We start from the raw sequence: 27679 nt of genomic DNA on the forward strand, positions 1-27679 counted from the left end.
CCCAAATTTAGCCCACGTGACCTTTGCTCTTTGGAACCAGAGTCTATTTTCCTTATCAACCAGTTCCGCTATCTCCTTTTGCAACTCACGAACATGATGGTTATTTCCAGTTCTCATGGCTATTTTTTCAGCCTCCTTTAATTCCTTCCTCTTTCGGTTCAGTACCATTTTGACATTCCCAAAGCATTCTCGCTCCCATTTCCGAAGTTCTTTACCACATCTATCAATTTTATGCATGACATGGTCATGATCCTCCTCTTATCCTCTTGACAACCAAATAGATTCAATAATATTTGAGCACCCACGATCGGAGAGCCACACCTCTTCGAACCTGAATGGTTTAGCAAAAGATGGAATGTCTAACCCATCCAATGAGATCCACAAAGGGGAGTGATCCGAAGAGTTTGAGTGCAGATGGTGGATTTTTGTGCCTGAGAATTTCATGAACCGCTCATGGTTAGCCATCCCACGATCCAATCTTTCCCACAAAGAATGACCATCTGCAAAATGTTTTCTCCAAGTAAATTGGTCTCCCACATATCCAAGGTCAAGGAATCCGCACTCATCTATAACATCCCGGAAAAGTTGCATCTGAGCCTGACTTATATTATTTCCTCCCAACTTCTCTGAACTTTTTGTGATTTCATTGAAGTCCCCAGCACAAAGCCAGGGAAGATTATGTCTATTGTTGAGCAACCTCAGTTTATTCCATGCTTCTATTCTCTTGTGTGTAGCCGGTTCACCATAGAAACCTGTGAATCTCCATGCTTCGCCGCTACCTTTATTGATTATGGAATCAATATGGTATTTGGAGAAAGAATCCACCCAAACATTAATGGAGTTTTTCCAATAAAGAGCTAAACCTCCACCACCTCTAGGGTTTTTTTTCCACATAAAACATGTCATCAAACTTGATGCTTCTTTGTACTTCTTTTAGCCTAGCTTCATTCACCCATGTTTCGGCTAAAAACACAACGGAGGGATCTTTTGCCCGAATCACTACCTCGAGCTTTTTCCCTGTTTGCAAGTTCCCAAACCCACGACAGTTCCAAACTATAAGACTCATTGTGCTTGGCGGGACTACTGAGCAGCCTCCACCATTAGATTTTGTTGGCTTTCTCCCTTTGAAACCTGTGATCTTTTGACGGGTAACTCGGGAAGATACTCTACTGCTTCTTCTCTGTTTCTCTTTTTTGCCGTGGGGCTTTGTGGTGGGTCAGTCTCCATGGGATTGTCTCTTGCCAATCTTTTCCAAGTCCGCAAAGATTTGCTTCCTTGATTGGATGGAAGGGAGTTGTCCATCACGTGATGTGTTTGATCTTGTGCTTCATGATTTTGCATGGAAGGGGTAAGAGGCTTTTCACTAGTTGGTGTGGCTAATGGTGCAACTACAGAATTATTTTCCACACGTGTCTCTTGCTTGTCAAACTTATTGATTTCTAAGTCAAGTTCCTGTATCTGCGCTTCAAAGGCAGCATTATTAGTAAGGCAGGCATTTAAATTGGAATTAGAGATACTTACCTCAGATATTGGTTCGCGAGATTCTCGGCCATTTAGCGAGATTTGCTCCCTTGAATCACATGTTTCCCATTTTTCTCCATTCCTCAGTTCAGCGCCGTCCTCCTTCCCTGAGCCAGATCGAACCTGTTTTTCCCCGGTGGAGTTGATCACCGTTTCAGGGGACTCTCTATGGTTTGGACGTTGAGTTGGCTTTGGGACGCCACCCAAGCCATCGCCTATGCCAGGAACCACCACGAACGGGATTTTTCCGGGATTATACGGTAGCGCTCTCATCCATGGTCCGTATTCGTGAGGCTCTGTTTTTTCCGAGTCTCTTTTTTCCAACCAGTGTTCACAATCCTTTCCTTCATGTGAGATTAATCCACACCAATAACAAAAATTGGGGAGTTTCTCGTACTTGAAAGAGAACCAGGTCTCTTCATCATCTTCTAGTGCAATTCGACGACCCCGGCACAAAGGCTTCGAGATGTCTATTTCTACTTGGATACGTAAGAAGTCACCGCCAACTAGATCACTAGAGTTTTCGAATGGTAATACCTGGCCAAGTGATTCTCCTATTTCGATTGCAGTGTCTGAATCAAGCATTCGCATCGGCAATCCGTGAAGTTGTACCCAGATTTTCAACTTAGTAAATTGCAAATATCTCGCCAGAGTTGATCCGTCAAACCTCTGTAACAGAACGACATGTTTGTCGAAAGTCCAAGGTTCGTTGGCAAGGACCCGCTCAGCGTCTGATTCAGTTTCAAATACGAACAGAAGGATATGGTCGCCAACCTCACGCACCTTGAATTCTTTTTTGGCTCTCCAAAGTGGTTTAAAGGTGCGACCTACTGCTTCCACGTTCAGGGCTCTCCTTGTAAGGAATTTTGCAGCCAAAACAAACTCCTTGCTGCGAAGGTTTTTCGACTTTGATAGACTGAGTTTTGTGTCCTCTTCCTCTGTCAAGGATAATTTTTTCCAGTCTTGAAGAATATCGTCCATGGTGTTAATGCTAGAATGAAAGGGAAAGAGAAAACACAAACCACACGGGGAGGAACACGGGGGTCAGGAAGGCCCTACTGCTAAGGAAGATTAACAGAGGGGATGAGTTATCATTCCAGGGAAGATAACAGAGTTCTACGTTCTAGCAACCCAGAGAGCGGCTAGGGCAACTCAGAGAGCGGCTAGGGCGAGAAAGGGGTTTACAAAGTATTTGATCTTTGAAATTGATGCAATTGAAACTAAAATCAAACATGGACGGTGTACATTTATTATACCAATTACAAACTTTTCAAAGTCCATAACATCTTGTCCGTCAAAAGCTTTAACACAACCTTGCATTCCTCAATGGCCTTAATATCCGCGCCGTTCCTCACCAGTGGGGGCAAAAACAACCAATTGGCGGTGACCACCACGAACCCAATGGTCAATGGTCCAGCCACTGCCCAATGCAACCAACACCCACGTGCCAATAACACATTTTTCACCCAAAGCTCCACCACCAAACACACCCCATGGAGCACAAAAAAGCACGTGACTTCCCACGTGGGATTCACACGTGTGACGTAGAAGAATATGAGCTCGTGCATCAGACCAGAGACCATGAAAGTCACCAACACGGCTGGCAGTGGGGCCCACTTTTGCTTTTGTTGTTTGAATAACACGGTTTCCGAGATTGACCGAATGGGTTTGTATATTGTGTGGCGTAGAATATTGGTTACCATGAGGTTCCACCGCCTGCCCCAGAAATCTTGTAGCGATGTTGAAAAGTAAGGCTCATCGGACGGTAGTTCTAGCTCAATTCCAAGAGTGGCACGCACGATAGCATTGCACAAACCCAAAACTATGTCCACGAGGAAATAGAGCAAGCAACAATATGATCCTAACACAATCGTTGGGTGCACATGTTTGTAATCTATGGCAGCCACTAATAGAGCAAAAAGCAAGACTTTGGTAGGAAAATTTAGAGGCAATTTAGGGGGTGCCTTTAAAATAGGAGATGAGTTTATGTGTTTCTGGGTGTTTTGGTGAGATGGGTATTTATCATTTTGCTTGATTTTGATGGGGAAGCAAGCAATGGAGATGAAGAGAGGGAGGGACTTTGGTGGGTCAGATGAAAGTGGGCCCAAACCAAAGGAGAAGAGGATGAGCTTGAAGTTGGCAAGCCATGTCATGAAGAAGGCGGTGATGCCTGTGGGGAGGACAGTGGTGAGAGAGAGAGGGAGGATGGTGAAAAGGAAGAAGACTGGGATTAGAGAGAGGAGCCTGAGTTTGCCTTTTGGGATTTTTGAGGCAATGAAATGAGTGTAGCATAGAGAGGCTAGGACTATGAGCCATACCTTGATCAAGTTCTTGAGTTCACCTTCCATAATATTGGCTTAATTTGTTTGTGTTTTTTTCTTTTCTGTTGCTCACTTCATCTTGAAGTCGAATGATTCTCTGATTCTTCTTCTTCTTTATTTTTTGGGGGTCTTCCTAAGAATAAACCCAGCACAAATTTATTTCCCCGTCTTTATTGACCCCATTACACATTTATTGAGTTAACCACGTTTTTTCTTCCTTACAGAAAGAAAAAGTGGTCATTTATTTTGTCATTTAATTGTTTTTACATTTTAGAATCAGATCAGAATTAATTAAAGAAATGCTAAATCAACGTGAATAACGATCTCCATCAACAACAAAAATATAAACTTTCCTAAATAATGCATGGGCTAGTGTATTTACCTTTTCTATTTTCTACTCACTTTGTCCAATTAATCAACACCACCCGAATGCACTTGCAGCATCTGCCAACAACAAAATGCTGAGAGTCACGTACTGTGGTCTTCTCTAGTGCTCTGTCCACAATTGCTGTTAACACACGTGTGTGCTTTGGCATCTTGAAGACTACTGCAGAAGCTACAGCTACGGGTATAGTTTAAAGGTGATTTCTTAATTAGGAAAAGTTAATGATTGCTTATTGGTTTAGAAAATATTTTAAAAAAAAATTTATGAAAAAAAAAAAACTAATTTTTTAATTTTTTTCAACACTATTTTTATATTTCTCATTAAGATAGTATCAAAACTTTTTTTAAATAATCAATTAATAAATACTTTAAAAGGAGATCTATTAACCGGATCCTTCTTTTATTGTGAGGAATTACAAATTAGTCAGCTCTGTGATGACTGATGAGGGTAGCGTTTATGGAACAGAGGTGCTGCCCTGCTGCGAAATGAACATGCATGAGGCTCGCTAGCTCTCGTTGTAGCTCAATGCAAGCGTGAGAGTTTCATTCACAAATTTTGATCCTGAGACTGAGGGCCAGGTGATTTACCTATCAAATAATGGTTCTCTGAAGTCTGACTTAGTTACGCTTGAGTTTGAATTTTTTTGCTAAACTAATAAATTAACATAAACAAACATAGTCTTTTTTTTTCTTTTTTTTTAGAAACAAAAATCGCTTGGAGAACAGAAAGATGGCCCTTGAATTTTTTCAAAGAACTTAACATTAGCTTATAAAAAAAAAAAACTATATAATCACATCAAAGTTATTAATCTCCATCAAGGGAGTCAAATTACATTCTGACATATGAGAGAAAATAAATTAAACAAATTTCACTATTTATGCTTCCACATAATTCAACCCTCCTCCAATTAAACATTTCTTATTCAGTCTTTACTCACTATCAGAAGGATAATCATAATTAACAATAAGATATACTGGAGGTGCTCAAGAAAAAATAAGTGATGTTAGAAGGTACAAAATAGTTCATGAGTGCCTTTAGCATAAACGAACTACAATCACATATCTATATCTACAACAGCGACAAAAACGAGTAAAGAGGATGAACTTTGTGATTCTCTCAAAAATTATAGTAATCAACTCCTAGTCCTACAAGCAATCTGTTCCGAAATCCTAGCCAAATTCTAAAAATAATACATGAGTGCTTTTTTTTTTTTTTTGGTTGCCAATGACCTAGCTATGGAGGTGGAAGAGCCATGGAGGAGATAGGGAGAGAAATGTCCAAAGAGAAAGAGAGAGAGAGAGAGAGAATTGCAGTGGAGAGAGAAAGAGTACGTATATATTTTTTTGGATTTAGAAATAAATATGGAATGCATTAAATAAGGGATAATAAATGAGATCAATTAGAATATTAGCATTAATGATGGTCTTTTTTTTACCGTTGGATCTACTTAAATTCAATGGTTTAAAAAAAGTGTAACTCATTCTCAAAAAAAAAAAAAAAAAGGTGTAAAGAGTTACACCATTTTTAAATCATTAGATTTAAGTAGATTCAATGATAAAAAATAAAAAATAAAACCCTCATTAATACTAATATTCTAATTGATCTCATTTATTATTGTTTATTTAATACATTCCATACTTTTTTCTAAACCCAAAAAAATTTTATACAGCTGACTCTTTCTCTCTCCACTGCATGTCTCTCTTTTTTTCTCTTTGCACGTTTCTCACTCTATCTCCTCCTCGGCTAGGTCGCCGGCAAAATTTAAAATAAAAAGTTAAAAAAAAAACAAAAAAAAAACAAAAAAAAAAACTGTTGGCAATGCCTAATTAGCCCATTCTAATTCCTGAGAACTCATGTTGGATGATTCAAGTAAAGGAACTATGGAAGCCCTTTGAGAAAATGAAGTTCCATGATTGTTCAAAGATAGTTTTGACAGCTAATTGGTTCTCATCTATAACAACAAAACAAGCAATAAAACGGCATAGCAAAACCATGTGTTAAGAATTAAATTGAAGGAAACATAAAAGAAATTACGAGCCCCAGTTCAAGAAAGAAAGCCTCCTCCTTTCGTCATGAGTCATTCTTTGTTATTGTTAGCTAAAATGTATTAGATGCTTCTAAGAATCTTGCAATGACCCACCACTTCAATGTTCTCTTTATATTAATATTCTCCTCTACCAGTCCACCTAAATAAATTTCCCTCCCCTTTTTTTTCTCCATTTCTATTTTTTTCTTACATCCTTTGTCAAAACCCAAAACCATATATGTCCATTTTCATTTTGATCTTCCAATTCTAGATCTAATCTTCATTTTCATTTTTATTGTATTGGTAGCGCCATGGGTAACTTGCTGGTTAGATTTCAAATCCACCAAACTAAGAAAAATAAATAAATAAACAAACTAAATAAAAACTAATATTAACAGTGTCCAAAATTTCAAAACCCAATATTCTGAACCTACTCGCTTCTTTGACTATACACGAATTTTAACTTGTTTTTAACAAAAATGGACACAGATGAGGAGAGAGAAAAAAAAAATTTAAGGGTAATACCACCGTATCGGTATGGGAGGAGAGGGGAAGATGATTGATTAGCCTGAGACATTAAATGTGAGGAATTTAAGTAAAAGTAGCTAATTTGGGAAATTAATGCTCTACATGAATGACATGAGAGGATGTTTTTCTCACCCTTAGATTTAGTAAGAATCTACGGTGTATAAAATGTGTAATTCTTGTGGAATTACTCTAAGTGTAACTTGAACCTCTCTCTCTCTCTCTCTCTCTCTCTCTCTCTCTCTCTCTCTCTCTCTCTCTCTCTCTCTCTCTATATATATATATATATATATATATGAGATAGGTCTAAAGAGTTACACATTTTTTAAACCATTGGATTTAAGTAGATCCAACGGTCAAAAAAATATCCTCATTAATGCTAATATTCTAATTGATCTCATTTATTATCCTTTATTTAATACATTCCATACTTATTTCTAAACCCAAAAAAAAAAAAAAAAAAAAAAAAATTGTGCCATTATGAATGTAGAAAGAACTAAAGAAATGATTATTACTAAGATTTTATTATTCTTTTCATTGTTTAATATGTTCTCCTTGAATCCCCCGTAATTGTCATAGAAAGATGGCCCCTAAATTTTTTCAAAGAACTTAACATTAGCTTATAAAATAAAATAAAAAACTATTAATCACATCAAAGTTATTACAGTCTATAACTATAAAAGTTAGACTCTTTTATAATTGTACTCTAGTTATGTAATATATTATAAACTCGGTTTAAAACACTATTATTACTATTTTCGTATATGTTCTAATAAGTATTACTGTTTACTCAAAAAAAAAAAATTTATTGCAGTCTCCAAATGAAAATTTTGTTACATTTCTCATATATAAAATTACTTCATTTTGATTGGAGCAATTTACGGAAATATATCAATAATAATCCTTATATAACGGCAAATTTTATATAGGAATGAGAGAGGCCAAAAAAAAGAAAAGCGGTAAAGATTGTTAAATAAGGATATTTTATTCTTACTATATATAGTATGTCTACCTTTTTTTTTTTTTGCTAAACATATAGTATGTCTACCTAAATTCCAAAAACTGTTACCAATTGATTGATGCAATAATTAGGGATAGGTAAAAAAAAAAATTAATATAAAAAATGCATTTATATTCTTTCTTTATATAGGTAAAATAAAATTAAGAAAAAAATATACTATTAATCCCTAAATTTTACATGGTCAATACAATTAATCCCTCAAATTTCAATCACTATTGGTCCTCAATTTTAAAAATGAGTGCTATAAGTCTATACATTAACTAATATTAATGGCAATGCCTATGTGTGTAACAGAGCATGAAGTGATTTGCAATGTAGCCATTTACCAAAGAGCAGAAGGGGAAAAAAACCAAAAACTAAAAACAAAAACAAAATAGTAATGTGGCCATTTTTTATTAAAAAATTACAAAACACATCTAACACGTCAGAAACCCATGGGAAAGAATCACCTCCAATTTTAATACCTCCAGTTTTCTCCCATTTTAAAATAAATGAGTGACACATGTATGTAAAATGATCCAACAGTTTGGAAAAGAAAAACCCAACAGTTTCTCATCTTTCTCTTACCTCTCTTTTCACCATCTCTAGAGCCAAACTAATCTACCAAACATACCACCGTTCAACTCAAGACTACTGCTACCTTCACCACCTCCACAAGGCCTCTTCGCCATTGCATTGCTGCTATCAAAAGCCACAGCCGTCACACCATCAATTCGAGCCTCCCTAGAGATCTGTGAGTTTTTCTCCATCCTTTCGCAAAACCGACATTGCAAATCTCTTCTTTGGCCTCCGATTTGCAAATCCCAAGAGTTCAATCTCCATTATCAGAGAGACATGCTACCACACGTAGTGGCCATCGACCCACGCGCCATCATAGATTCCTCGTCAACTGGTGGTTCACAAAACCAACACCACAGATCTCTTCTTTAGCCTCCAATGTGTAAAACCCAAGAAGTCGGCATCCATCTTCAACCTCACATGCCTCCATGTGCGGCCTGAAGTTTTGCCGTCAACCTAAACGCTATTGAAGACCGCCATTAACTGTGTTGCTCCAATTCCAAAGAACCCATGCCTTCTTCCTGCACTTTTATCTCAAAAAAAGGTTTGCTTTTGCTTCTATTTTTGAAAACACAAATTTTTAAGTTCCTACCGTTGGATCATTCTTTTTACACACGTCACTCATCTACTTTAAAATGGGAGGAAACTGGAGGTTTTGAAACTGGTGGTGATCCTTTCCCGAAACCCATCAACTCGTTTACTTGACCCACTCTGTTTAATTGGTAAATTCCTTTTGTCTGGATTCAAATCCTGCCTATAAAAAATACTAAGAGCATTCACATCAAGAATGTTAAAATTTTTGGCATTTAACGACTCAAAACACTACTTTATCTATTTTAACACCTTGTTTTAAAACACACTCAACATCAAAAGTTTTATTTTTTTACCACTCTATTAAAATATTTATTATTTATTATTTATTATTTTTAATTATCTTTTATTCTTAGCACCCACTCAACGTGACCACCTAAGCCACCACAAACCCACAACCAACGCCTCAACCCACCGGCACAACTATTAGAAACAAAGTAAAAGAGAGAGATTGAAAAACTGAAGTTACTCTTTGATTGAAGAAAATGAAAGTGATTACAAAATAATTATCACCTATGCTTTATATACACGAAAACAGGGGCTAACAGAGGCTAACAAATTTTCCCTCCAAAAATAACTAACTAACTAATTATCAATACATCCAATTACAATTTGACATCTGTCACTTCTATTTGCTTCTTCTTGTTTCTCTGACACATGGACTCCACTTTAGCCTTTCCTTCTTTCTTCTTGACTCTGCTTGTTCCACCGTGTTGACCTTCTTCAATTTTAATACTCCCCCTCAAGTTCTGAACTGGAAGATCATGGACTTGAAGATGAGTTTCAGTCTGTAACTCCTTTGGCAATTGCTTTGGCATGAAAATATCTTGCAAACCCAACTTCTATGTCAATCTTGTGAAAGAATTGAAGCCTAAAGCTTTGGTAAACACATCAACTACCTGAGCATTTGAATTCACATGAAAAGTTTTAATCATTCCCTCCAGAATTTTGTCTCAAACCAGCTGACAGTCTACCTCAATATGCTTAGTCCTCCCATGGAAGACTGGATTAACAGCTATATACAAGGCTACTTGATTATCACAGAAGAGCATAGCTGGTTTGGGGTGCTCAATTTTTAAATCCTTAAGTAATTGAAGTACCCAAGTTATTTCACATGCTACACTGGCCATTGCCCTATACTCAGCCCCTGCTGATGATCTTGAAACTACTCCTTGTTTCTTTGATCTCCATGCTATCAAACACTCTCCTAAATACACTGCATACCCTGTCAGTGACCTCCTTGTATCAGGGCATCCAGCCCAATCAGCATCGCAGAAGGACTTAATGTGTAAATTAGAGGTGCTTGAGAAGAAAAGTTCCATACCTGGGGATCCTTTAATATACTGAAGGATTCTGTGAGCAACAAGTAAGTGAGGCTCTCTAGGTTTTAAGACAAACTGACTCAACTTATGCACAACATAAGTAATTTCAGACCGTGTCAAAGTTAAGTATAGTAGTCTCCCAATTAACCTCCTATACATTCCAAGGTCTGCTAACAACTTCCCTTCATATTTTGAAAGCCTTAGATTCTGCTCCATAAGAAATCTAACTGGCTTTGATCCAAGAAAACCAATATCCTTCAAAATTTCAAGTGCATACTTTCTTTATGTCAAGTTGATGCCTGCATTAGTCCTTGCCACCTCAAGACCTAAAAAATACCTCAAAGAACCAAGGTCTTTTAAGCCAAATCTATCATCTAGTAACTTCTTCAAACTGTTGACACAATTAGGATTGTTTCCAGTAAGCAAAATGTCATCAACATACTCCAAAAGCACTGTAAAAGAAGTCCCTTGGGTGTGAGTAAATAGTGAGTAATTAGATTTGGATTGAACAAATCCCATTTGAAGAATGGTTTTGGAAAATTTGTCAAACCATTATCTTGAAGCCTGTTTAAAACCATAAAGACTCTTGTTTAATTTGCATACAACATTCTCCCCCTTGCTGTGAAAACCAAGTGGCAAACACATGTACACATCTTCATTCAAATCACCATGCAAGAATGCATTGTTAACCTCCATTTGGTGAAGAAACCACCCTTTCACAGCAGCCAAAGTGAGTACAATCCTGACTGACACAGACTTAGCCACTGGTGAAAAGGTCTCAAAATAGTCCAAGCCTAACTTTTGTGTAAAACCCTTAGCAACCAGCCTAGTCTTATATCTTTCAATGGAGCCATCAGGGAGATGTTTAACCCTATAAACCCATTTACAACCTATAGGGATTTTACCAGGAGGCAAAGGCACCAAACTCCAAGTTTTAGTGACCTCTAAAGTCTCTATTTCCTTATCCATGGCAACCCTCCATTCAGGATATTGTACTGCCTGATGGAAAGAGGCAGGTTCTGAAGGAGTGGAATTAACTGCCATAACAAAAGATTTGAAGGTAGGGCCAAGGTGAGAATAGTCCAAATAGGTTGAAACATCATATGGTAGACCAGAGTGAGGCTTAGTGCTGACAGACTTGCAAGCATACTGAGATAGGTAAGGAGTTGGTTTATGTGATCTAGTGGACCTTCTGAGAGTAGGATTGGAAGTTGAAGGTGAGGTAAGTGGTGAAACAGTAGGTAAGGTACTAGGATTAGAAGTCAATGAAGGAATGGCAACAAGGTCAGGTTCTGCAGAATCAGGTGCTACACCAGATGCTGCAGCAGGCAGGATGCTAGGTGCAGCAGGTGCTGCATCAAATGTTGCAGCAGGTAGGGTGCTAGGATCCACATCAGAGGTGGAAGGAATGTCAATTGAAATAGAGGAAGAAAGATGAATAGTATCAACAGATTGAGATGATTCTAAAATACAATGAGGAAAAATGAAATCATCTAAATAAGAAAGGGAAGGTTGTGAGGAAAGAGCATAAGGGAAAATATTCTCATAGAAAATAATGTTTCTAGATATGTGAACATAATTGGAAGTGAGATCAAGTACCTTATTGCCCTTAATGCCTTGGGAATAGCCTAAAAATACACACTTCCTAGCTCTAGGTGCAAATTTGTCTCTATTATGAGGTAAAGTTGAAATGAAACAAAAGCAACCAAAACATTTGAGATGATTATAAGATGGTGTTCATTTAAAAAGAAGCTCATATGGACTTTTGTTACCTAAAGACTTGGAAGGAAGTCTATTAATAAGGTAAACAACAGTTAGAATACAATCTCCCCAAAAACATAAAGGAAGTTGTGATTGGAACCTTAAAGCTCTTGCAACATTGAGAATGTGTTGGTGTTTTCTCTCAACAACAACATTTTGTTGAGGGGTATCAACACAAATCAACTGATGCAAAATGTCATTTGATTGAAAGAAATCCTTAAGATAGAATTCAGTTCCATTATAACTTCTTATAGTTTTGACTTTGCAATTAAACTGAGTAGACACCATAGAAGCAAATTGTGGAAGATACACTTGTGTTTTAGACTTATGTTTGAGCAAATATACCCAAGTGCATCTAGTAAAATCATCCACAATTGTTAAGAAAAATCTAAAACCGTCAACAGTGTTTGTAGCAAATGGACCCCAAAGATCACAATGAAGTAAATCAAAAGGATGAGTTGAAACATGAGTGCTAGCTATAAACGGAAGTTTCTTCTGTTTTGAAAAATGCCAAATATCACAACAAGAAGCAATTTTATTGATATTAACATCATGTACAAGTTGCTTCAACAATTGAAGTTTAGAATGAGAAGGGTGTCCTAATCTACTACGCCATAAATCTGATTAAGAACCAGAAGTAACAGCAACAGCAAGTACAAATGCAGAAGATCTACAACCTGAATCTTGCAGTAGAAATAGGCCATTGTGTGCTTTACCTAAACCAATCGTGCTCCATTGAGCAAGGTCTTGAATAAAACAACAATCACCAAGAAAAATGAGGCAACAGCAGAGTGATTTTGTGAGTTTGCTAACAAAAATCAAGTTGAATGTAAAAAAGGGTACACACAAGACATCAGTTAAAATTAAAGTGGAAGAAATATGCACTATGCCTATGTGTGTGACTAAGGCTTGTTCCCCATTAGGAAAATAGACATAAGTATGGACTATTGACATAATTGAAGTCAATTGAGCAACAGAATGAACCATGTGGTTTGTTGCTCCTGTATCAATGATCCAAGTATTGGATTTATACGCTTGCCTATCAACTACTTGAGCAGCAAAGATAGAATGGGAAAGATTAGGTGGAATCCTGAAGGAATTAGCTGAAAATTTTGATGAAGTAGAAGGAGAGGATGATGTGGAAGGTAAAGTATGTGGAATGGAAGGGTAAGAAGTCATAACAGAAGTAGCTTGGTGACCAGTCTAAGCATCATTGCTTGATCCGGCAACCAGATGGCACTTCAGAAAATTCAGAAATTGCTCACATTGAGCCTGTGACAATGATAACTGTGGACTAGCTTGCACAAAAGAACCTCTACCAGAGTGACCAACATGGTTCTATGAAGCCAAATCTGATTGAACACCATCACCTTGCAAAGCTCCTCCAAGCAAAAAACCAGAATGCATACCACCAAACAGTAAACTAGAATGCACATTTGGATCAAATCCACAGCTTCCTGTGGTTTGCATTAAAGCAACCTGATTTGTCATGGCCTTGTTACCTCCTTTTGGCTTGTAACCAGGAGCATAACCATGGAGCTTATAGCATTTATCAGCTATGTGTCCAGTGAAGCCAAAATAAGTGCATATAGGCATATCTTTCTTGCCATTACCCCCTTTACCTCCATTCTTTTGTCTTTGATGACCAAGAAAAACTCTACTATTATTCACATACATAGCAGCAACATCACTTGATTGAATCATGTTGAAACTTTGACCAATGTTTCTCCTCTTCTCTTCTTGCAAGATCAGAGAACACAATTTGCTAAGAGAGGGCAAAGGTTCAATTAGTAAAATTTGACTTATAACATGGCCATAACCATCATTCAGTCCCATCAAAAACTTAAAAACATGCTCCTTATGATAAGCATCAAGTTGAGAAGACTTAGAACCACAAGTACAAGCACATGTACAGATTGTAAAAGGCTAGTAATTAGCATACTCATCCCACAAGGTCTTGAATTTCGTAAAGTAAGGCTGCGTTTGAATTGGGTGAAAACCAATTTCAGAAATCGTTTTCCGGAAAATCCATGTGTTTGGCTGTCACGGAAAACACTATTTTATGGAAAATGATTTCCGGTTGACCACTAATTTCACCTTTGACTCGGAAATCATTTACTCCCCTCATTTTCACTTCAAATTACTTCCGGAAAGAGAGAGAGAGAGAGAGAGAAGAGAGAGCCCAGATCAGAGAGAGAGAGGGACGATCGCGCCTCGCTGCGCCGACGAGCGGCGCGATCGACGATTGCGCCGCTCGTCCTACAATCGCACCGCGCCGACAAGCGGCGCGGTGCACGATCGCGATCGTCGATCGAGCGGCGCGATCGACGATCGCGATCAACGAGCGCGCTCGTCTCTCGTCGATCGACGAGCAGCGCGATCACGATCGTCGATCGCGCCTCTCGTCGGACAAGCGTTTTGCTGGATTTGATGCATTTTCTGGTAAAACGTTTAAATGAACCAAACACCAAAATTAATTTTCCGTAAAATGAATTTTGTGACAGCCAAACACATGAAAACATTTTCCTTTCCGGAAATGGTTTTACGCGAACCAAACACAGCCTAAGAACTTACTGAAAGTGATCCTTATGCAAGATGTGCAATTTCCTTCCGAAGCTCAAACAACCTTGGAGTGCTACCCTGAGACCTATCTTTGAGATCAATCCACAAATATTTGGCATTGTTGTTGTACATAGCCTTCAAATCCAGAATAAGTGAATTCGTTAACCAAGAAAGCACTGTGGTATTCCATCTACTCTAAGAATTATATAATGAAGAAGATGAATCAGGCTCAGCAATCAATCCATCCACAAAACCAAACTTGTTTCTGGAACTTAGAGCCAAGAACACAAATCACACCCAACTCATGTAATTTTTTGGACCAGTGAGTGGTTGCAATGTGAGCATGAGACCTGGATTTTCATTCGCAGGAAGAAAGAAAGGATTATTTGCATATTCATCTACTATCGTTGCACTTCAAGTAGGTACTAAATGCGTAGTTTGAGATTGAGTGTTGGTTGTGGAATCGAAAGCCATAGATGAGAAAAGAAAAGCAAAACAAGCACTAAATTCTGTTTGGGAACTAAGAAAATGAAAAAGACTCGGAAAACTTGCTCTAATACCATATTAGAAACAGAGTAAAAGAGAGAGATTGAAAAACTGAATTTACTCTTTGATTGATGAAAATGAAAGTGATTACAAAATAATTATCACATATGCTTTATATACACGAAAACAGGGGCTAACAGAGGCTAACAAATTTTCCCTCCAAAAATAACTAACTAACTAATTATCAATACATCCAATTACAATTTGACATCTGTCACTTCTATTTTCTTCTTCTTGTTTCTCTAACACGTGGACTCCCCTTTAGTCTTCCCTTCTTTCTTCTTGACTCTACTTGTTCCACCATGTTAACCTTCTTCAATTTTAATAACAACCAACCTCAACCCATGGCACAACTACCCACCAACATAACCATCGTTTTCTCCCATTCATCCTCTCTCAGCCTCAACCCATGGCACACCAACCACTAAACCCACCATCGTTACCCAACAACCCAATGAGACAAAGTCGCAGCCGAGACACCACCGAGACCCATCAATGAACCCAGGAAATTGCCATTGAGAAACACCACCACCGAGATGAGAAAGAACTGGCACCACTGAGACAAGCCCACTAGCCACCAAGACCCACCAAATTAGACCCACGAAACCCATCAAATCAGACCAAAAACTACCTTGCCTCATGACCTCAGAGGGAGAAGAGATGGTGTTGGGTTTTTGGGTGGGTTCAATCATAGGGAGAAGGGATGAGTTTGGTTTTATGACGGCGTGGGTTGACAAGGGAGAACCATAAAAGAAAATGGAGAGGCAGTGTTTGATGAGAAAGAGCACGCATGTGGGATTAAAAAAAAAAACAATTTTAAACACACAGTTAGAGCATTCGCACTGGACATGCTAAATGGCATATGTAAGAAAGTTTTACCATTTTCACACAAAAACCAAACTTCATCCGAATTTCTAAAAATCAACTATTGCAAATTTTTTTGCAATAGTGCTACAGTGCAATTCTAGAGGTAGAATTACACTGTAGCACAATTCTAAAACAAAATATTAGTTTTTTATTTCATCTGTCTTTTTCTCTCTCTTTATTTTCTGTGTTTTTTAGTCCTCTCTCCCTCACTCCCAATCTATCTCTCTGTCTCCCACTCCCTGTTTCTCTCGATGTGCAGTGATGGCCTGTTTGTGGTGGATCTCGGCATGGCAAGGTCACAGTGGTGGTGTTTTTTTCTGTAAAGTCACGGCATGGTGAGATCATACCTTTGGTTCAAGGAGATTGGGTTTGAGTTCGGGGGGTACAAGAAGATCAAGTGTTTGATTTTGGAGTGGGATCAGCGGCAACAGTGTGGATTTAGGTCAGTGTTCAATGGCAACGCCGTGGGTCTGGGACGGTGGTCAATGGCGGCGTGGGTTTGGGTCGGTGGTTTTGGGGTGGTCTATAATGGTGGGTTAATCTGGGTTAGCTTGGTCTAGGTTGATCTAGGTTGTGGGGTGATTTGTAATGGGGTCTGATGGTGTGGGTGCGGGGTTTTGATTTGTGGGAGTGGGTTTTGGGTCATGGTGGTGCAGTGGCGACATGGGGCCATGGTTGTGGCTGGGTATTGATCTTGCATAAGGCCGTGTTTATGGAGACAACACCAGTGGAGGCGTGGAGATCAGCTTCCGATAGGTTTTGATGAGGGTTCTGAATGGATTTTTCTTTGATTATTTGTGGGTTTCTTTGCATGGTGGTGGTGGGTGTGTTGTTGCCGTGGTGGTGTCTCTAGTTGTGGTGGCAAAGGTGGGTTTCATGGTGGTAGATGTGGGTTTCATTTGTTTGGATTTTTGCCGTGGGGTGCTGGCGTGGCCATGGGTTTCGATTTGGGTATGTTCTTCGTGGTGGTGGTGGTAGTAGGTGGTTGTAGAGGTGATTTGGGTTTTTGTTTTTATTTGGGTTTTGGGATATATTATTTTATTATGTAGAAATATTATTTTAATGTGTTGTATTGTAAAATAAAAGTTAAAATAAAAGTTAGGATGCTGGGAGTATTGTAAAATTATATTGTATAATTGATAAAGTGACTTTTTGGGATGGTAAAATAAGATGTGATAGAATTTCCGGATGCGAATGCTCTTACAGTGAGCTGTTAGAGATGGCAACTCATTGTAGCTGAGTGTCAAAATGTATAGCATTTGACATGTTTGATGTAGTGTTTTTTTTGTGTGTTGGTTGTTATTAATAGCATTTTTAGCATTATAGCATTCTTGATGTGAATGCTCTAGTTAGTTTATTGACTTAATTATAAAAAGTATCTTTATGAAGCACATATCATAACTTTCATAATCGTCCAAGTTGTTTCTTTTTATTTTGCTTATTTTGTTGAAGAATTGAGAATTTAACCTTTATCACTTGATAACTTGATAAATGGAAATCCAAGGACGATTTTCATCTATATTTTGTTACTAGAAAGAGACATGTTAGTGTTATTGATGGGTAAAAATGTAATATCAACTGTGGATTCAAATTAAAACCAATTACAACTTACTATCTAGAATTTATTATAAAAATGTTATAAATGTAACACTACTCATACGGGCATCTGACTACGTGAGTGGTGTGCACGTCATTAACCAATACTTCATGTTCTACTGGGACCCAAGTTGAAGTAATCATGAAGTGAAAATTGACCCACAGCTTAGATTAAGAACTATGAGATTCATGGATTGGATGGATTCCCATAAAAAAATTAATAATAAAAAATAAAAAAATAAAGAAGAGATTCATGAATTTGCTGGCACTTACGGTCCAAGCACTCCACTTTTTAGAAGAGACATTGGCGACTTATTTAGGGTATCATTTACCCAAAGTAATCATGATCAGTTGTAATTCCTAATCTTATTTAAAGAGCAATACATTGATCCATTCCTAATCTTATTTTATAATGGTAAGATACCAAGTTGTGATTAGATTAATATTATTTTTACATTTGATCCATTACTACTTAGTGCTGGCTCAATACAACTTAAAGTCTAAGGTGATAATTTTAAATGGAGTCTTTCATATTTAATTATTAATTTTACATCTGAATACTGTATTTAACTGATTCCTGCTTCCTTAGATACAAAATTATTAAATAAGTTTTTGTACTTAAATATTGTTAACATCTTCTTTTCAATTAATAATATGACTAATTTAATAGATCTAAAATATTTTTTTTAATATAAAAAAATATATATTTTTCTGTCAAATACAAATATCGGGATTAGGGCCTTCTTATTGGGTTTTTTTTTTTTTTTTTTGGAAATCGATTACTAATTTACAAGATGGGGGCTTTTTTATTGGAGCCTTGAGCTACCACTATTACTAATTTCATTTTTATTATATATCTTTTTTTTTATGGGATTTTTATTATATATCAATAGCAATATATCATAAATCTCAAAAAAAAAAAAAATAGCAATATATCATGATAACTGATATGGAATAAAATGGACAGACCGTCTATATGGTCATCTAACCTTACATAGCACCGTCCACAATATATATGTCATCTAGACATCATGCTCATCCATGAGAAAGGAATTCAATTAGAGAAATTTAGCCAAACTTGACTGAAATGGAATTTATCACATAAGCCCACTACTTCCAAACGTGGAAGCAGTTTTTCCGAAATCCATTCCCATTATCTTTACTAAACCAACTTATCTCCCATGATGATAGTGGCATAAAACAAGGAAATCCACTCAAGATCCCCTATATAAAAGCCAGTCCTCACCAAAATTGAGGCACGTGAAAAATTCAAAATCTTAATCACTAACAGTTTTTGGGAGATCTTTAAAAAAACTCTAACTTAACTATTGGAGGGTCCTTTGTTGGCACTACATTGGTTATATTTCTTACATCTATTCATGTCTTCCATCGCATCTTGTTTTGAACAATCAACCCACTGATTTCTTGCATCATCAATAACAACTGTGAATATATATATTTTGTGTGATTAAACTTATTGTTTATTTAAATCAAATTTCTCATTTTGTGGAACTTCCTTGATGTTTATGCATTTTAATATTTTCCTGTGATTCAATCTGAACGCGTGAACTTTTAATGCCACTAGGCCCACTACTAGAAGCCTTGGAGATTTTCCTGAAAAGAACTATCATGATTCCATCCCGTGTTGAAAAATTCGACTTCTAGACCCATATTATTAATGCATATGTCATAATTAACTAGCACATGGACTTTGAACGTGGAGTCGTGGACTAATATAAAAATTCAAGCCAAAGCGACCTTTACCTAAGTTTCTACATAGCTACAAAACTAAGGTCTTCCTCCCTCTTAAAACAATCCTCCTCCATTGAGCCAATTGATTCATCTCCTCCTTTTCATAACTTGTTTTCTCTTGATTCATAGTCTTAGCAATCATGAGTGTCACCAAAATTTCTCAGTCATTTGCAACTCAGGTAACTCCAGACAGGATGTTCAAGGCCTTGATCCTTGACTCTCATAACATTTGCCCCAAGCTCATGTTTTCATCAATAAAGAGTATCGAATTCATTCAAGGCAGCGGAGAAGTTGGAAGCATCAAACAGATTAATTTCACTGAAGGTTAGGATACAAAACTCTTATGTTTGTATTACTTAGTTGAAAGTTTTACATAAGAAATTAAAATGCTTTTGTTTGTTTCACTGTATATGCAGAAAGTCCTTTCAAATATGTGAAGCACAGGATTGATGCACTAGATAAAGAGAAGTTCATGTGCAAGCACACTTTGATTGAAGGTGATGCTTTAATGGACAAGCTTGAATATATTACTTACGAGGTTAAGTTTGAGGGATATGGCAGAGGAGGATGTATGTGTAAGATGACCAGTGAGTACAAAGTAAAGGAAGGTGTAGAGATCAAAGAACAGGACATCGAGCATGGAAAGGACAGGGCCATAGGGATGTATGAAGTTGTGGAGGCCTACCTCTTGGCACACCCTCATGCCTATGAGTAATGCTAGGGACACTTGAAAAGGTTATTATGTGATGATTTTCATGATTGTGTTTTGTTTGGGAAGTCTTAACACACTGTATTTCTATGTTTCTTTATAAAAATTTCTTCCTGTTCAATGAGATTTTGCAATTTGTTAACATGTGAATTGAGGTTTACCAGAAGCGGGTTAGCCTTGTCTTTGGATTGTAATTTTTTGTGGTTCAGAAAGATTGAAACATCTAAATTCATGACACTAAAACCCAAATAATCAGCAGCATCCTAAACAGTATTTTTCAGTTCATCCCTTGATTTTATTTTATTTTTTCAGTTCAAGGCAGTGTTAATTAGTTTGAAATCATGTTTTCAACTCACGATTTCAGTTCAAATTAACCTGTGTATACTGACGCATGTGCAAAATGATTTGTGTTACAAGTTTTACCAGTTTGATCAATGCGAAATCCTTGCTTCAAGGTAGTTTTAAAACTAAGTCTCCCCCTTGGCTCGAGGTGACTTCAACTTCAAGTAAGCTATTTGACTCGTAGTTGAAGATTTCAACATACATGACTTTGGATGAGGCGTAATAAAGTTAAAATGATTTAAGTTAATTGTGATTTATTGCAAAATTTAAATCAGGGGAATCATGTCTAAATTAATATATTGTACTTTGTTTCGACATAAAAACAAAACGACAGAGGAAGAATGCCATAAACTATAATGCTGAAGTGCTGGAAAAATAACATCATAAGGAAACTTACTTCCATTGATGTAACCAAACAACTACAATCATGGCTAAATTTAATACTTGAAGAAAATATCAAAGATAAGCAAAATATCAAAATTCTCTCTTAAAATATAGGTGTCCAACACCTTGGACTCCTATATTTTGCTCGTTTACCCTTATATTTCTCTTAAAGTATTAAACTTAGGCATGATTGTAGTTGTTTGGTTATTGGCAGTTATCGCAAGCCATATGTTGCTTACTCTTTGACCCCTTATGAGTTATGACACCTAGCTCCAGTGGCAGAGTCAGGATTTTAGTCTAGGAGGCAAAATTTAAAAGCAAGATTGAAAGTTAAAAATTAACTTAAAAAATATTAATCAATATTAATAACAAAATAAACAAAGAATTGTTAATTAAAATAAATAACAATCAAAGTAATCAATTCTTTATTTCATATCATTAAAATAAATGAATGAAAATAATCAATTCATTGTTAATAACAATAAAAGTAAGAGACTAACCTAAATACATAAAATTTAAATATCTAATATAGTTCCTTTAAATAAATCAATGAACAAGTGTTAAGAGTATAGTACTATATTTTGTATTCATGTCTCACCACCTTGATTGCTTTTGAAAAAAGAAAGTTTTTTTCTTTCTTTCTACTGTATAAGGACATAAGTGGTTTGGGTAATTATTATTATTATTATTATTATTATTATTATTATTATTATTATTTTAGGTAAATTATAGGACCCACTAATTTAAGCCTTGAAGTTGAAGTGCAGTGAGAAAGTTTAAAAAATAAAAAATGTGATTAGCTACAAAAAGTGTTGTAAGCTGAGTGATGATAAGGGTAAATTTGAGATAAGGCAAAAAAACATGGGACATGAATAACATGATTGACATAATATAGACTTTGCAATATATGGAACAAACTTTTTCCTTCTTTTTTGTATTTGGTTTCATTGTTCTCAAGTCAAGTGTGGAGTTTTTTGTTTTATTTTTTCTACCGGAGTGGGTAGAGTGCTTAACAATTAACATATAAAAGTCATAATTGAAATTTTTGGTGGACCCGGGGGTAGTTGCCCCTGCCTAGCTCGATACCTTTATTATTCCATCCTTAATTTTATCTTAGCTACCCAGTCAAGTTCTAAGTTCCACCCAATCTCCTTGCAAGTGTCATCCTAGCCAATGCTTGGTTGCCACATAGTTTGCACAAGTTATAAATATGCCAATTTGGCACCACATGTCTCTCAAAGATTGGCCAATATTTATATATATATATATATATATATAAACAAACATATGAAAGAAAACGAAAAGTACGAAAAAAAATGAAGGAAACGGAAGGAAAAGAATGTTGGAGCATTTTGAAATTAAAAAATAATTTAAATGATAAGTTGGTAAGTTAAATGAGAAGAAGTGGGAATTTCATGTGATTAATAAGTTTTAACTTTTAAGTGAGGAGTTAGTGTTTTAATAAAAAATTGAATCTCACACATTGCTAAGGAAAGAGAGTCCTTACTAATTTATATGTTTAAAGTTATCGGTCTTTAAGTGTCTAATGTAAGATTAATCTGTTTAATCCACTCTTTCTATAAAATTATTTTAAAAAAAATATATGTTTAATCCACGTACATGAAGAAGGTGATATCCATGGCTACTCCCTTTGTAGGAAAGGCCCAAAACTAACGCATTTGCTCTTTGCAAATGATAGTTTTATCTTTTGCAATGCTACAATGGAGGAGTGTGACAAGGTGATGGACATACTAAACAAGTATGAGGAAGCCTCAGGATAAAAAGTAAACAGAAGTAAAACCTCTTTGTTCTTTAGCAAATCTGTACCAGAAGAAGACAAGTATGGAATAAAGGTGACTTTGGGAGTTCCAGAAATCATGCAATATGAGAAGTACCTTGGGCTGCCCTCTTTAGTTGGTAAAGGAAAAAAAGCGAGTTTTAATTACATTAAGGAGAAGGTATGGAGGAAACTTCAAGGGTGAGAAGCAAAGTTACTCTCCCAAGCCGGAAGGGAAGTGCTCTTAAAAGCGGTGATTCAAGCCATCCTTACTTACACTATGGGATGTTTTAAATTGCCGGTAAGTTTGTGCAATGAGATTGAGTCCCTTATAAAGAAGTTTTGGTGGGGACAAAGAGGTGACCGTAGGAAAATACATTGGGTTAAATGGGAGGAAATGACAAAATCTAAAACCATTGGTGGTATGGGCTTCCGAGATCTTGTCATGTTCAATGACTCTTTTAGCCAAGCAAGCATGGTGGCTCTTGCATAATAAGACCTCACTCTTCTATAAGGTATTTAAAGCTCATTTCTTCCCAAATTCTTCACTTATAGAGGTTGCTGATTCAAGGCTGGGATCTTATGCTTGGAAAAGTATACTTAGAGGGAGAGACATCATTCAAAGGGGGGCAATATGGAGGGTTGGAAGTGGGGAAAAAATTAATATATGGCAGCAACACTGGCTACCAAGGAAACACCCTCCAAGGCAACCAAGTTGTCCAATAGAGAGCTTTGAAAATCATATAGTGGATTCGCTTATTGATCCAATCACAAGAAAATGGAATGAAGAGTTGATTGATGGTTTATTTGTGGAAGAGGACGCTGAATTGATTAAGAGAATTCCTCTCAGCCAAATAGCAAAAGAGGATTCCTTGTATTGGCCTTACTCCACATCAGGTCACTACACATGCAAGTCCAGTTACAATTTTCTTAAACAGGAGTCGAAGATGCTAGACAACCCACAAGCCCCCCCAATCCATGATAAACAAGTCTGGAAGGAGATCTAGCAATTGAAAGTTCCACCAAAAATTAAAAACTTCCTTTGGCGAGCTTGTCGTAATGCTCTCCCAACTAAACAAGTGCCGATGAAGAGAAAAATTGCAGCTAACTCAATCTATAAGAGGTGCAAATCTGCTGTGGAGGAAGCCGAGCATGCACTATGGTCATGTCTAGAGTTGGAAGTGGTTTGGGCAGACCGTGAAGTATGGTGTTTCAGGTCTGAGGTGGGGTTTTCTGATGTGAAAGAGCTAGTGTCATGGATGACTGCAGAAGGAAAGCCATTAGAACTGTTTGCATACACAGCTTGGATGGTGTGGAACCAGAGAAACAAAGCTCGACTGAATTTACAAGCTATTCTGCTTCATCAAGTGGCAGATCAGGCAAAGGAGTTACTAGCACAATATCAAGTAAATCTGCAGGTTCCTAAGGTACAGCTAATGAACAGTGGCAGCAGAGGATCAAGATGGAGGTATCCGCAAGTTGGTTTGGTAAAAATAAATTTTGATGGAGCTGTATGTAGTGAAGCTAATATGTCCGGTATTGGTGTAGTAATCAGGGATGATATGGGAGCTGTTTTGGCATCTTCTTGCTCAGAAAAAATCCCTCGAGCATACAAGGCTGATGAGATTGAAGCGCTAGCAGCCATGAAGGCTTTGTCTTTTGCGTTTGAGCTGGGTTTCTGGAGTGCCATTCTTGAAGGGGATTCTCTTGGATTGATCCAAGCACTGAAGTCAGAGGAGCAGAGCTTAGCTCCAACAGGCTTGCTAATAGAGGATGTTAAGATGTTTGCAAATAATTATGTAAGATTGTTGTATTCTCACATTAAAAGAAACGGCAATAGGGTAGCTCATAGTTTGGCAAAAACTGCATTACGCATACCAGATTTCCAAGTATGGATGGAAGATGTCCTATCGCATATTGTTTTAATTTTACAATTGAATGTAGTTGATTTACATTAATAAAATCAATCAGTTTCCTTCTCAAAAAAAATAAAACATCTAATCATTGAATTTTGGCACATAGCTTAACTATTGAAATAATAGTTTCACTTCAAGAATACAGAAAAGACTATGTGACAAGTGTAAATTTTCCGCAAAATAAACAAGACTAAGCACATTTATTGTATAGCTTAAAATTCTTTAGTAATAAAAATTAAACTCTTTTTCTTAATCATTAGAAAATTAAAGGCAAAATGAGAAATAAGAAACTAAGGTCCTTCACTATTTTTCTTTCTATTCTAAAATAATTTCTTACTCTTATGTGTGTATGCACTCATGCATTTTTTTTTTTATATCAATATATTTTATTTTATTTCTTTTTACTCAAAATTTTTGTTGAGATGGTAGTAGATTCAAAGAATGCATATTTTTAATAGTTTGTCATCATTTCTCTCTCTTTTTTTTTTTCTTTTTTTTCTTTTCTTTTTTTTTTTTTTTTTTTTTTTTTTGAGAAAGTCATCATTTCTTTCTTAATTGTGCCAAATGGTTGGTAAAAAAATTAAAAGATCAATAACTTACCAAATTTTTAAGTAAAATTTAAAGGATATAAATTGTATTTTAACCTTAAAAATAAAATTAAAAAAATTGGCTACAGTATAACTTTGCTTGATAGCTGAACTCAAAACTGGGGCCATATGCGCGAGTTCGAAAGGCCATTCAACCTAGTATGCGCCGCCCATATGTTTGAACATTGAAACATAAGCAGTCCAAGAGCCACAAAGATTGAAAAGCCTTTTTAAGTTTGAAAGTCTTAACTTTCTTTGGCTGCATATCTAACTTCCCATTTTTTTCAATGAGACTTGTTACCAAACCCCACGCCATCTAATAATCTATATATAGCTCTATCCTCTATGTGACTTTCATTACCATATATCATCTTATTTATCCCCTCTTCTCACTAAAATCTATAAGCCATGGGGATCACCAGCTTTACACAAGAGTTCACATGTCCAATTGCCCCATCAAGAATGTACAAGGCATTGATCCTAGAGTCTAACCAATTGATTCCAAAGCTCTTACCTAAATTCATAAAAAGTGTTGAGGTTATTCAAGGAGATGGAGGAGCTGGAAGCATTGAACAAGTCAACTTCACTGAAGGTTAGTAATCTAACTGAAAAATTATTAGGTACATCATCAATACAGCTGACATGGTACTTCAAACTAATAGAAAAACGAACTAATTAATATCCAAAAAATTGACTTTAATTTGAGTTTTTGTTATTTTAGAGCACTATCTATTACACATGTGATTTTAAACTGAAATCACAATTTCAGTTTAAAATCACTCGTGTGTAAGTTGTGTGTGTTAGTGTGTATGCAATGACTATTTCCCATTATTTTATTAGGTGACTTGTTTTTATTGGTATTGAGTACCACATCAGCTATATTCAGAGAGTACCTAATCAAACTAGCTATCAAAACTTATTTCAATTGTGGCAGTGTTTTTCATACAGTGACTTTAATGTTTGTTTTGTTTGTTTATCATGTAGCTAGCCACTTTAAATATGTGAAACATCGACTTGATGAGCTTGATAAGGACAATTTTGTGTGCAAGTACACTATGATTGAGGGGGATGCTTTGGGTGACAAGCTTGAATCTATTGCTTACGAGGTCAAGTTTGAGGCAGCTAGTGATGGGGGTTGCATCTGCAAGATGATAAGCAAATACAACACTATTGGTGATTTTGAAATCAAAGAAGAAGAAATTAAGGCAGGCAAGGACAGTGCTATTGGGATCTACAAAGTTGTGGAAGCCTACCTCTTGGAGAACCCTCAAGTCTATGCTTAGATGGGGACCTAAATATAAATTTACACCCAATTCTCAAATATTAATTTCAATTCCACACATGATATTTGGTTCTTTGCTTGTTTTTAATTATATGCCCCATTAAGAGTGAAAAGGGTGTGTATACACATTGAGAGTCAGGTAGAGCTCTTGGTCCTTCTTTTAAGTTTTTGAGTGTGTAGTTTGTAACTCCTTACGATTTTTTTTTTTTTTTTTTTTTTTTGAGTCTCCTTAAGATGTTATTGATACTTTACAGAGTGGCACTTGATTGATTGAGATAGAAAGTTATTCTATTGTGAGAGATTAAAAATTCATCATGCCATCACCATTTCTTCACACTAGCAATAAAACAGTAGCATCAAATCTTCTTGCCAAAGGAACCTATTTCAGACAATAAAATGTTTATGCTGTTAAGTACAAAATACAATACATAGTCATTGGAGCCTATTTAAGCACATTTTGTTTATAGGTAAAATTTTATGCATAAGCATCCGGATTTGCCAGAAGGTACCCCTCGGTGGCCTTCATAATTGCCAAATTCCCATCTTTTATGCGTGTAATTTCTTCTTCCGACAGTAAGCTGTCTTCCAATGATTCGTACTCAATTTTCATCTTGGCCAAGCAGCCTCCTTCTCTACTAGAATTGAGGGTAATCTCAGCCACAAAAGACTTCAATTTAAGACCAACAAGACCACCTTCAATGACAGAGTACTTAAATATATGGTTCTTATGGTCTATTACTTCAATTCGATCCTTAACATCACCAAATTGCTCATTAGCTGCACATGATCATGTCAAGAAAAGAAAAAAAAAACACAGTTAGCATAATCAAAATACTTAGTTTACATGATTGGCATAATAAGGCTTTCATTATGTAGCATACTAACCTTTTTTAAATTTATATTGTTGAATGGTGCCAACTCCACCATCTCCTCCAAGAAATTCAATGCTTGATAAAACCTGGGGAAGAAGCTTAGGCATGAGGTTCTTGAAATCACAAATGCCTGCCCTCCATATCCTTTCAACAGAAATGGGAGACGAGTACTCATCAACAATGGTCTCAGACATCTTACGTATCAGATTTATTTATATAGAATTCCAAGGGACAAACTTGTGTTCGTGCACCCCACTATTCCATTTCCTCATGTTGTGGAGGTCTTATAAGACTGGTTGTTTATGCTTTTTTTCTCAAACAATGTTCAGTGATAATGAAGTTTAGACTTTAAAAGTATTTCAGGTTAATATAGACATTATCTAAAACAATTTCATCCCAGTGGACATTGAAAACTTTTTTGTATTTCTCATGCTAAACAACAGTGGAAGAATGAAA

At 36.4% G+C, this 27679-nt stretch overlaps 4 protein-coding genes across 4 annotated transcripts; 2 read left to right on the forward strand and 2 right to left on the reverse strand.

The window, feature by feature from the left end:
- Positions 1–2712: 2712 nt before the first annotated feature.
- Positions 2713–4083, reverse strand: LOC126688976 (probable long-chain-alcohol O-fatty-acyltransferase 5). The gene has a single exon (XM_050383933.1). The coding sequence runs from the start codon at positions 3867–3869 to the stop codon at positions 2781–2783; it is 1089 nt and encodes a 362-aa protein (XP_050239890.1). The 5' UTR covers positions 3870–4083; the 3' UTR covers positions 2713–2780.
- Positions 4084–19355: 15272 nt separating this feature from the next.
- Positions 19356–20229, forward strand: LOC126688977 (major allergen Pru ar 1-like). The gene is made up of 2 exons (XM_050383934.1): positions 19356–19678; positions 19771–20229. Exons 1-2 carry the CDS (start codon positions 19495–19497, stop codon positions 20067–20069), a joined length of 483 nt encoding a protein of 160 aa, XP_050239891.1. The 5' UTR covers positions 19356–19494; the 3' UTR covers positions 20070–20229.
- Positions 20230–25415: 5186 nt separating this feature from the next.
- On the forward strand, positions 25416–26671 carry LOC126688978 (major allergen Pru ar 1-like). The gene is made up of 2 exons (XM_050383936.1): positions 25416–25661; positions 26054–26671. Exons 1-2 carry the CDS (start codon positions 25478–25480, stop codon positions 26350–26352), a joined length of 483 nt encoding a protein of 160 aa, XP_050239893.1. The 5' UTR covers positions 25416–25477; the 3' UTR covers positions 26353–26671.
- A 123-nt stretch (positions 26672–26794) lies between these two features.
- LOC126690249 (major pollen allergen Bet v 1-M/N-like) lies at positions 26795–27417 on the reverse strand. The gene is made up of 2 exons (XM_050385371.1): positions 27237–27417; positions 26795–27128 (listed from the first exon to the last, which is right to left on the reverse strand). Exons 1-2 carry the CDS (start codon positions 27415–27417, stop codon positions 26827–26829), a joined length of 483 nt encoding a protein of 160 aa, XP_050241328.1. The 3' UTR covers positions 26795–26826.
- Between the last annotated feature and the right edge of the window lie 262 nt (positions 27418–27679).

The sequence above is a fragment of the Quercus robur genome, chromosome 6, assembly GCF_932294415.1.
Source record: "Quercus robur chromosome 6, dhQueRobu3.1, whole genome shotgun sequence".
Taxonomy (NCBI): Eukaryota; Viridiplantae; Streptophyta; class Magnoliopsida; order Fagales; family Fagaceae; genus Quercus; species Quercus robur.

Coding starts and splice junctions, on each gene's coding strand:
- LOC126688976 (XM_050383933.1), bottom strand. CDS start 3,869: ATGGAAGGTGAACTCAAGAACTTGATCAAGGTATGGCTCATAGTCCTA.
- LOC126688977 (XM_050383934.1), top strand. CDS start 19,495: ATGAGTGTCACCAAAATTTCTCAGTCATTTGCAACTCAGGTAACTCCA. Junction 19,679..19,770: donor ACAGATTAATTTCACTGAAG/GTTAGGATACAA, acceptor CTGTATATGCAG/AAAGTCCTTTCAAATATGTG.
- LOC126688978 (XM_050383936.1), top strand. CDS start 25,478: ATGGGGATCACCAGCTTTACACAAGAGTTCACATGTCCAATTGCCCCA. Junction 25,662..26,053: donor ACAAGTCAACTTCACTGAAG/GTTAGTAATCTA, acceptor TTTATCATGTAG/CTAGCCACTTTAAATATGTG.
- LOC126690249 (XM_050385371.1), bottom strand. CDS start 27,417: ATGTCTGAGACCATTGTTGATGAGTACTCGTCTCCCATTTCTGTTGAA. Junction 27,129..27,236: donor ACAATATAAATTTAAAAAAG/GTTAGTATGCTA, acceptor GATCATGTGCAG/CTAATGAGCAATTTGGTGAT.